Below are 11,432 nucleotides of genomic sequence, written 5' to 3'. Positions count from 1 at the left end.
GAGAATTTCCAGGAGAATTGCGTGATTTAATTGATCTGATTTACGGTTGTATATTTATGCTGCATTCAAATCATGTCGTAATTACCGTAATTCCAAAATGACAACACGTGATGTTCAACTTGATGATATCCTACCTCAGCCTGGGAATTATGCAATTCCTAAAAGAATCTGCAGAGGTCAGGTGGTACAAGTAGGATCTCTTAGAAAATTCCCATCTTACAAGTTGTAATTACGAGCACGTGAACACATTTCACAAGTTGAAATCTAGTAGTGACGGTAATTACGACATGGTGTGAACGCACACCTGCACAAAGATAGATTACACAAGCCTAAGCAATATTGTTGCAAAGAAAATGTCTTTGTTTTAAATGTCATTTTTAAGAGTCACAAAACAATGGCTAAATCTATCTTGTGCGCACAGAAACGAGGAAAGGAGAAAAACACGAGAGGAATATAACGTTATGTAAAGTGCTGCACGAACAGCAGGTGGTGATATTTGACAACTTGCTCAAGCACTAGCAAATCCAAATACATTAAAAAAAATAGTGTATTACTGTAGAAATAAGCTCGCGATTGCTCATATTTATGGAAACAAAACTTACATCACTAGACCAAAGACTTTATAAAAAAAAATCTTAAAGGGACTTTGACTAGATTCGCTTTTAAAAAGCAAACGTCAGATGAATGAGAGAGGGCGTGGCTTAATAAACACGTGATAACAACAGGAAATGAAAATAACAAGACGTTACGCTATACTAGCTCTTTTGCACTACTAGACAAATTCAACATTAACCATGCTGCATATAATCTTTACCAAATTACTTTAAAATTATAAGTCTCAATCGATGAAAGAGAATGAATAAGTTTTATTTCGCGCCTCGTCCATCGTGACTTATTTGCGAAGTCAGCTGACCAAATCCAAAGGAATTGCTGTTACAACAGTTATGGACCGAAAGCATGACCTTCACACACTAGACTCATTCTCTGCAGTGAGGAAGCCGGCGCTGGAGAGGACAGCATGCTGAGGTGGATAAACGGAAACACGCATTTTTAGCCGACTGGGGATTGACTGTGTAGCGTTAATCATGCCGGACTCCTCAGAAGCCTCTTTACCCGCTTTCAGGCGTCTGAGTTACTCAGTGGGGCATTTTCTCAACGACTTGTGCGCCTCGATGTGGTTTACATACCTGCTGGTGTTTTATCACTCAGTGCTGGGCTTTCAGAACACATATGCGGGTGTGTTGCTGTTGGTGGGGCAGATAGCGGATGGAGTGTGTACACCGCTAATCGGTTATGAGTCTGATAAGACACCCGGCTGTGGATCATATGGGAAAAGAAAAACATGGCATTTAGTCGGTAAGTGACGTGGAACTTATAAAGTCACCATGAAATCAAAATGGACAATTCCTATTTTTTAAATGGAATATTGCAGTATTTATTGTAAATGATTTATCCGTGCAGGTTATTATTATTATTATCATTATTATTCGACATCTCTTCTCTGATGACGTGTTTACTGGCGTAAGGGCGGTGCAACCTGTCACTCGCGTGAGATCACAGCAACAGCAAACCACAACCAACCAATCAATTACCAATTAAGAAAATGAAGTCCTTCCCTACATATTTTCTTTTTAGTCGAGTCGTTTCACTTAGATGTGTCACAATAGGGAAGAAAAAGCCTTTCGCAACTTCTGTTTCATGGTGGCAAAGGAAAAATTCAGGCAAATTTACACTGTCATCACTTTTATGTCCTTCCAGAGCTGTATGACTTTCAAAAACAGATGTTATGAATCAAGTTTCACTTGCATTGCATATTTTTTCCTCAGTAAATGACAATTGTTTTTGGGTGAACTGTCTCTTTAAGGTTTATTCCATGCATATTATAGTTCTCATCTACTATCTTTTACCCCACCTAGGGACCTTCAGCGTCCTCCTATCATTCCCCTTTATATTTAATCAGTGCCTGGGCTGTAATCTGAACACTCCACAATGGGTCAGTCTCACCTACTTCACCCCTTTCATCGTCATCTTCCAGTTTGGATGGGCAGCCACTCAGATTTCCCATCTCTCCCTCATTCCCGAGCTGGTGTCTTGCGAGCATGAGAAAGTAGAGCTCACTGCGTACAGGTAAACTCATACAGCTCTGTGCATGTAATGATCAACCATTCTTGTTATGCTTGTTTCGAGGACTTTGCCTTTATATTGACCGGTATGATGTCTTAGCATTTTATTGTATTTTGGTTGTATCCCTCAGGTATGCCTTTACGGTTATAGCCAACATCACAGTGTATGCAGTGGCCTGGCTGCTGTTTCATTTTCAGACTCAGGAAGGAGATGATCCTGCCATTTCAGAAAATCTTGGTCCTGTTGACATTCCCGTTTTCAGGGTGAGTGCTGAACTTTTGTTGTGCTGAGGTGAACCTTGGTCATTTAAAGGGTTAGTTCACTCAGAAATCAAAATTCTGTCATTAATTACTCGCCTATATCAAACCTGTAAGACTTTTATTCATCTACGGAACACAAGTGAAGATCTTTTGGATGAAATCTGAAGGCTTTCTGTCCATCCATAGACAGTTAGGCAACTGACATTTTTAAGCTTTAAAAAGTTCATAAAGAGATTGTAAAACTAATCCATGTGAATTGAGCGGTTTAGTCCAAAATTTCTGAAGAGACTTGATCGCTTTATATGATGAACAGATTTATTCACATATAAACATTGATCAGCGAACATAAACAGGAGCTTAAACATATAAAGCGATCGTGTCTCTTCAGAGAATTTGAACTAAACCGCTCAATATATGGATTAGTTTTACGATCTCTTTCCAACTCTTTTGAAGCGTCAAAGTGGTAGTTGCGTAGCTGTTTATGGAGGGACAGAAAGCTGTCAGATTTCATCAAAAAGATGAACAAAAGTCTTACGGGTTTGGAATGACATGAGGGTGAGTAATTAATGACAGAATTTTAATTTTTGGGTGAACTAACCCTTTAATTCTGCATTACAAAACATTTAAATACCATATGAAATGCAACTTTTTGAAGTTAGTGTTCATATGTGTACAATAAGACCAAGAATCAAGACCAGAAAGAGAATCAATTTACATTTATGCAATATGCAAAAAAAAATAATAATAATTACATTGTATTCACCTTTTTATCAGTTCTTGCTTCTCTGTGAATTGTACCCATAACTCTGCATTTGCTTGCACCATGCTCTACTGTTTGAGCTACAGGAAATTTCATTAAAAGTTAGATGACCCAACAAATTTCCCTCAGATATTTCTCTAAATGAGTAGTAAAAAGTTGTTAAATAAATGTAATCAGTGGTTTATGGTTTTCAGCTGATTTTTATGGACAAGACTTTTCAGCCTTTTCTTCTGTTGACATTTACATAGCAAGTTATATACTGTAGGCCTGGACGAAACAGCTATGACAAGCCTCATGCGGTAATATGTTTTTACACTCAGAATCTAAGTCTTATAGTGGTGGGCATTGGAGCTCTGTTCTCGCTGCTGTTTCACCTGGGCACACGGGAGAAGGCACGTCCCAGTCAGGAGGAGGATGGCTCTAGTCCTGGGGAACGCCAGCCACTTCTTCACAACTCCACTGTGGCCCCTCCCACTAATCCACTGCAGTGGAAGCATTGGCTGAGACAGCCATCATTCTATCAGGTTAGAAGCCAGTACCCATGTTACTTTTCAGTGGCATGCGATTTAGTGCATCTAATTAGTGGGTTGAAACACAGTGTTATCACTTAATCACAGTGGTGTGAAAGTGTGAAGGAAACTGTTTTTAGTAACTGTCTGTTATAACACTTGAGTAATGTAATATCTTCTCTAAACCCTGCTCTATTCAGGTGGCTGTGCTTTATATGTCCACCAGACTGATAGTGAACCTGTCGCAAACATACATTTCCATGTATCTCACCTACACACTACTGCTGCCAAAGGTAAAACAACTATAGTAATACTTCACTTTACATCCAGCAACAAAAGCATTAAAGAAAACAGACAGTGATCTCTGTTTGTCCTTTTGTCTTGCAGAAGTACATAGCCACCATTCCCCTGGTGATGTTCCTGAGTGGCTTTGCTTCCTCATTTATCATGAAACCTCTCAGCAAGCTAATAGGCAAATGTGTGAGTCTGTCTTTTGATTGAAATATAAGTCATCATATCATAACTTCCCTTTTTCGGAAGTGATTAACAATACCAGTCAGTATTGCTGTGTCATATATGTGTGATCATATTTATGAGTTAAGCACACATGATTACCACCATAAAGTCGTAGTTACCAGTGAGGAAATGTTTGCTTTTTATTTGAGCCCAGACTTTACGAGTTGGAGGTGTGTCAATTACAGATTAAATATGACGCTCCATCTGTGTATGTAGATTTAAGCTAAAAAAGAAGGGGTGAATCAAAATAAGAAATATCTTGGTTTAGTTGTTTTTATGGAGCTTATTTAAAGCTTGTTTAAATAAGCTTTACATATTGATTCATCTTAAGGGCTCCTTGGAAATCTAGATTGTTCTCGGCCATTCAAATCATCTGAAAATTAATGAGTGGAAAAACAATTCACTAGACAATTTCATGTACACTATTGGAAGTTGATACAATATGATAGAAGGTTTTTGTGTACACTAAAGTTTTCTTGTTCCTTATTGATAGATGACTTATTTTTTGGGACTGTTGCTGATTTTGGTGTTCTCCTATTGGGTGCTGGTGGACACACACATGGGAGAAAAGGTGTATGGGGCAGCGGTCCTGCTAGGGGTGGGGTCTGGCACCATCCTGGTGATGTCACTTGCCATGACAGCTGAACTCATAGGAGATCAGACAGTAAGTGTTGAGGAACTGAAAATGAACGGCAACCGCTTCAAGCTGTTGTTTTATTTAGTGTATTTAGCGCTAACAACTTTAATAGCAACGCATGATTGAACCAGTAAGAAAAGCAGGTGTTTGCAGAAGTGAAAAGGGCATGTGCTTCAAAGTGACTAGTTTCAGAAGTGTTAAAATAGTCGCAGGGAACTAAAATTTGTTTTTAAAGAAGTTTTCGAGTTTCTGATTGCACTTTTCTTTTCATCCTGACAGCAAAGTGGGGCTTTTGTTTATGGAGCTATGAGCTTCACAGACAAGGTGGCTAATGGTCTGGGGGTCATGATTATTCAAGCGCTACACCCCTGTCGGTAAGTGTGTACCTGCATACTAGAATATGAAGTGAGTCAGAGAGATTGTTTTAATTGTTTAATTTTATTTTTAGAGTAAAAATTAAAAAAATACAAAGTAAAAAAAAAAAAGGTTTTTAGTATGTTTAATAGGGGTGTAACTGACTGTACACAAACATGACGGTTTGGTACGTACCTCGGTACTGAAGTCAGTGTTCGGTATGGGTTCGGTACAGCAGGGTGAGAAAACTAAATATAAAATTATTAAACTGGTTTATTGAACAAATTGTCTCTCTCTCTCTTTAAATAAATTCAGTTATAATGAACATTTTCTTAAAGATAAAAGCAATCTATCTCAGCTAATGCTGTAACTTAACAGGGAGCCCTTTCTTGCATATTACTATAATATTAAAGTTCACAATTAACAACAAAGCCTAAACTATTAAATTCAGTCGCTATTTATTTTTAGATATAATAATCAACACTCAAATAAAAATAAAAAAAACATGTAAATTGCGCAGGCAGGTTTAGCATTAAAGGTGCTACAGAGGATGTTTTGTTTTATACATTTTTGCAATATTACTTGAAACTGTCTTTACTAACTGATAAAAGACTATTTATTAGGTGCACTGAAAGGAATAATATTAATATACATCATCTGTGCACGAGGTAGGGCCTTAAAAACATCAGCCAATCATTTACGCGATCATCGCGTAAACGATTGGCCCTCTGGCTTGTCAATCACTGCCATGACGTTCCTTGTGAGAGACGTGCGCGGATTGGCCCTCTGGCTTGTCAATCACTGCCATGACGTTCCCTGCGAGAGACGTGCGCAGATTGGCCCTCTGGCTTGTCAATCACTGCCGTGACGTTCCTTGTGAGAGACGTGCGCGGATTGGCCCTCTGGCTTGTCAATCACTGCCATGACGTTCTCTGCGAGAGATGTGCGCGGCTGCGCGCTCCAGTAACTTTCCACACTCTACAGGCGCCGCATGCAATGTTTTTGTCAGGAGACAGGAGTAACAACTGCAGATTATGAGTTACCTGCGGTGAGTCCTACATAATGAATCCACTAACACGACACAGCGAATGCCGGTGGTAAACACTCGTGTTCCAATACTTGTGCACGAGTTTTGGGAGGCGTTCCCTCGAAATGAGCTGTGAAGGAGGGGGGTTGTTCTTACGCATGCACTCATTTCAAAAACTCAGTAACAGTCTTTGGTTTCTCAGTCGACGAAAAGATCCTCTGTAGCACCTTTAACTTCTAAATCAAAATTTATACAATTATTTTTCAATTATTTTTCTGCTCAAATTTTTTAAATATGACCATTTACACAGTTACTGTCATAACTTGTTTTCATGACAAATTTATTTAAACATATATTAAATAAGACATTACTAACTGGTAAAGTAAATTTAGTCAATATATAAGCTAATATAGTGCAAATATTTAGTGAAATGCTCCCCTCTAGAGTTCATTTCTCTAATGAACTAATATGCTGTGGACACTAAATGACTTGCCTGAGGTAAATGTAATGCTACATGAGATATTATTCTCAAGCTGATTTATTGATGTCTTTCTGTGGTTAAAACACTGGTTGAGAGAGTACACGTAAACACATCTATGCATTGGCCCTGTCCCAAATGGCACCCTTAACATTCGCTGTCTTCCTAAGAGTCCACACTTTGACTGTCGGAAGAAGTCTTCTGCGGAGCTCGCTTCAGTGCGAACTCGGCAAAAGTGTGCATCGAGGTTGCATATCGACCACAAAGGGGGCTCTCACGTGCAACCTTCTGAAACCTAAAATGACAAATGGGACACCATACGGTCTCATGGACTTAACGGACACGGGGCAGCCATTGTAAGTCCACAAGACTAAAAGTGCGTATGAAGTCTGCCATTTGGGACAGAGCCATAGATCGTCTGTTCTTCTTTTGCGCTTTTTCCTGTTGTGGTGGTTAGCAAACAGCGTTGCATTACCGCACATGCCCCCTTCTGGATTGGAGTGTGGATCACCTGTGACTAACTGTATTCGTTGTCTGAGTCTATGCACCGAACCGTGACGTCCAAACCGTGATGAATACATGTACCGTTACACCCCTAATGTTTAATATAAAATTATTTATTTTTAATATTGAATTTTGAATTAAAAGTGTTTGACTTTGTGTGATTTCTCTCATTTAGCACAATGGTATGCTGTCCGGCCTGCATATGGTATTATCACTATGTCATGGTCATCGTCACTGGTGGAGTGGCCGTTTTAGCAGCACTAAGCCTCTGCATGATCCTTATCTGGCCTATAAAGATTGTCCGCTGTAAGAAACTCAACTAAACTATTATTTATATCTGTCTCACTTTCATACATATACTTCCTCTTTGACCTACTCTTTTAAATAGTGTTAATCAATAACCTCTTCACCTCATGGCTGACATGATGTTTTGTATTTCAGTGTCTAAGCGAGGTCATAACAGTTCAATAAACAGCAAAGACTTTAAGGGTGAGGGCTACATGTCAGCGTCTGTAATTACAGGAATCTGAACTAAATGATTTTCTCCTCAAAACACAATCAGAAACATCAATCACCCACCTTTAAGTTAAAGGGGTCATATCATGAGGTCGGTTTTCCTTTAACTTTTGAGATAAAGGATTGTAAGAAATGTCAATTTGTATAAATCCGATTTATACCAAACTGTTTTTCTCTGATAACTAAATGCTTTGATGCAGTTATTCTAAGCAAATCCATTCCAAATCCCAGAAGAACTAATGATAATATGTGGGAAAGTTTGCCAAACCTTGTGCTTTTGATGGTAAAGGAGGTGTAAAATGGTAAACATTATAAGTGGATTTTTTTCCATAATACAAAATATGATATGACCCCTTTAAAAGTGAATTTTTTTTTTTTTTTTTTTTTCTCCCAGATAAAAGATTGATTTCATATTTACACACCACTGCTCAAAGGTTTGGGGTCGGTAATAATTTTTAATGTTTTGCAGTCTCTTATGCTCTCCAGGGCTGCATTAATTTGTATTAAAAATACAGTAACAGAAATAATATTGTAAAATAACTTTTATATTTTAATACATTTTAAAATGTAATTTATTCCTGTGATGACAGCTGAATTTTCAACATCATTACTCCAGTCTTCAGTGTCACATGACCCTTCAAAAATCATTCTAATATGTTGATAAATAGAAAGTTCAAAAGAACAACAATCTTTTGTAACATTATAAATGATTTTACTGTCACTTTTAATCAGTTTAATGTGCCCTTGCTGAATAAAAATATCAATTTCTTAAAAAAAAAAAAACCTGACTCTCCTCAATCTTTTGAACAATGGTGTAGATGAACTTGTAATATGTGATATGTAATGTTTGCATTGTTTTTGTAGATCTGCCTGAGGTGACTGGTCTTATGGGCAGTGATAGAGAGGACTCCGAGAGCTCTGAGCAGCCTTCAGTGGACTGAACGCACAGCAGCCGCAGAGATTCTTCAGCTCTGATACACAGAAATCTGGTTTACACTTACATGACAGTGGTGAAGGTTAGAGTTAAAATCAGGTTTTGGTTCACACTGACCAATATTTGCTAATGAAGTCTATAGAACAGTCATATCTTGCACATTTCTACAATACAGGTTTCATCTTGTTCACTAAGAGCCAAAGATGTGGCGAGTTCGTTTTTAGACCTGATTAGTTAATATCACTCATCTTTTATATCATGGTTTCTCATTTCTTAGTTCTCACTTAACCCAGCATACTTTATAAAGGGACTAACTTTGTTATTGCTCATTGTCATGTTTATCGTTTCAGAATTTTTTTTATTTATGATTATAAATTTAGTTTAGTTATTTGAATCAAATTCATGAAAATAAGGGAATTTATTTATGTATCTGCCATGAAGGACAATGCAAGATGCACATGTTATGGTGGATGAATTATTTCCAATTAATCCATCTAACTTTTCCATATGGGAATTCATGAAAAGGGAAGAATTTATATTTTAAATCAGGGATATAAAGCCATGTATTGTCATTTCAAAGCATATTTATTTTGGTGTGAGATACGTGGGGTTTTGTTGTTAGGGACCAGAGAGCCAATCATGTGCATTTTCCTCTGTAACTACTAGTTTTTTTTTCTTATGTATTTTTATATATATATATAATTATGGTTTTCATATGTAAGACAATTGTGTCTGACATGTTTTCTGTTCATATCATTAACTGAACAGAATAAATGTTCTTTATGAACAGACATTTCTGTATCTTCAGTTGATACATTGTAACCTATCTTTGTAACTAGTGACTCATTAGCAGGAATGCAGTGTCATTGTGAGCAGATTTAACATCTGGTCAGCTGATTTTGCTGATGCTTAAGACTTTAAACACTCCAAATAATTCATAAAAGCTGTTGCTCAGATCTAGCTGAAATGCATTTAATTATAGTGGAAATTAATCAGCAAAACCCGGATGTTTGTGAAAAGACAATAATTGTATTTTATGATCTTTGATGTCTTGTATAAAATGACTTTTAAATAAAAGTGTTTTTTTTTTTTTAATTTTATGTGTCTGTGATTATGAATAAGACGTGCAAAAACAAACCCAACTAATAGAGACTGCATATTGCAGATTTGTTAAGAAAATTTTAAATAATGTTACTAAAAAATAAATACATTTTAAAGGTGCAGTGTGTAAATTTTAGCGGCATCTAGCGGTGAGGTTGCAAACAACGGCTCAGCACCGTCAAAGAGTATAGCTTTGTTGTCACAGGAATAAATTACATTATAATAAAATATATCAAAATAGAAAACAGTTATTTTAAATCGTAATAATATTTCACAGTATTGCTATTTTTACTGTATTTTGATTAAATAAATGCAGCCTTGTTGAGGATGGAGAGTGTCAGTGTTTAATGGTTGATATGTTCAAATCTTCTCTTGGGGCCAGTTGTTCAAAAAGTTTAATCTGAATCAGAATGATCTGGATTTGGAAATCCCATGTTTTGCCATCCAGGATCAGGTAATCCATCTAACTTTTGTGCTGGTTTTTCAAAGATAAATTGGATTGGATCACCATGATCCAGATACACACTTTTCCAGATTACCAAATCTGGATTACCAGTGCTCTACGGAGCCCCTAAAGGGACATGTTTACAGTTTTTTGGGGATTATTTTATGGCACCAAAATCTTTTTTACTTTACAGTAGGTTACTGAAAGGCTAAATATGTAGGTTAATGTCTACTTCTACTTTATTTAACAGTTAAACTAATCAAGAGCAAAAAAAAAAAAAAAATGTGTATGTATATTACATGATATAAATGTTGTATTTTTTTGACCAGTTTTAAAGTTTTATTACATTTTCCTCCTGGAATCCACCTTGAAATCCTGGGATCAGGATAATCCTGTTTTTTTTTTTTTGGATCAAAGTTATCCAAATCCTACTGACAAGTTTTGAACAACACAAACTGAAGGTTTGATCCAGATTAAAACTAGGAGTGGATTCCGTGATGTAATCTGATTTCAGAATCCCTTTTTCCTTTTGAACAACCCATTTTCAAGATTTGATCCAATCCAATGGCCGAAATCCGATCAAATTACTTTTGAACAACTGGCCCTTGGTGTGTGACCTGTATGTACCTGCTATATAGTTTTTGTCCACAAGGTGGCAAAGGAGTCCATGAGGTGGATACAAGGTCTCATGTTTAAAATGTCCAATAATAATGCCTGTTGTGTGCTGGTTATGTAGAGTGACTGCTTTTCTTGGTGCTGCAAACAATAATACATACAAAAGGGGCTCATTCATTTATTTTAATATTTTCACGCATTATTGTAATAATAATGAGAGGATGTTTTATTTCTTAAAAATAAGATACACTCATACAATAGTCTTTTGGTTGTTGTGCTTCAGCACATTTGCTGATGTCATTTCTCATTATCAAACAGCGTTGGTGGTGGTTGCAAAAATTAAAGGGATAAAACGGACATGAGATTTTTGGTTATCCAAAGCTGGAGTTCCTTTATTTTTTTTAATGTGAAAAGCATTTCAGTTTCACCTCTGATCTATTCATCTCCTGTCATGTACAACACGACTCACAAATGCCCACGGGAAAATCCCACCGAAACATTTATTAATAACATCTTTGTTTTGAAGCTTAGGAAATAAATCAAAACCATACGTTCAGCTGTATCCTGTTAAGGAGCAATTATCACTAATTGGAACAGCATTTATAGAAACCACTGTGAATTATCCATTATGCTATTGTGTAACAATAGATTG

At 36.8% G+C, this 11,432-nt stretch overlaps 1 protein-coding gene across 3 annotated transcripts; it reads left to right on the top strand.

Moving 5' to 3' along the window:
• Positions 1-289: 289 nt before the first annotated feature.
• mfsd12a (major facilitator superfamily domain containing 12a) lies at positions 290-9,714 on the top strand. 3 transcript variants are annotated; one of them, XM_048163318.1, is made up of 11 exons: positions 293-1,356; positions 1,917-2,127; positions 2,255-2,387; positions 3,465-3,668; positions 3,854-3,946; positions 4,041-4,133; positions 4,663-4,833; positions 5,086-5,180; positions 7,345-7,475; positions 7,611-7,658; positions 8,550-9,714. In XM_048163318.1, the coding sequence occupies exons 1-11, from the start codon at positions 1,086-1,088 to the stop codon at positions 8,624-8,626; spliced, it is 1,527 nt and encodes a 508-aa protein (XP_048019275.1). In that variant the 5' UTR covers positions 293-1,085; the 3' UTR covers positions 8,627-9,714. The 3 variants fall into 3 exon arrangements, with proteins under 3 accessions (XP_048019277.1, XP_048019276.1, XP_048019275.1); XM_048163320.1 differs by lacking the exon at positions 4,663-4,833 and having other exon boundaries at positions 290-1,356; XM_048163319.1 differs by lacking the exon at positions 7,611-7,658 and having other exon boundaries at positions 291-1,356.
• The last annotated feature ends 1,718 nt before the right edge of the window (positions 9,715-11,432 follow it).

Source organism: Megalobrama amblycephala, linkage group LG17 (assembly GCF_018812025.1).
Source record: "Megalobrama amblycephala isolate DHTTF-2021 linkage group LG17, ASM1881202v1, whole genome shotgun sequence".
NCBI classification, from domain to species: Eukaryota; Metazoa; Chordata; class Actinopteri; order Cypriniformes; family Xenocyprididae; genus Megalobrama; species Megalobrama amblycephala.
This window is presented reverse-complemented; position numbering and strand designations above follow the sequence as displayed.

Coding starts and splice junctions, on each gene's coding strand:
- mfsd12a (XM_048163318.1), top strand. CDS start 1,086: ATGCCGGACTCCTCAGAAGCCTCTTTACCCGCTTTCAGGCGTCTGAGT. Junction 2,388..3,464: donor TTGACATTCCCGTTTTCAGG/GTGAGTGCTGAA, acceptor TTTTACACTCAG/AATCTAAGTCTTATAGTGGT. Junction 3,669..3,853: donor GACAGCCATCATTCTATCAG/GTTAGAAGCCAG, acceptor TGCTCTATTCAG/GTGGCTGTGCTTTATATGTC.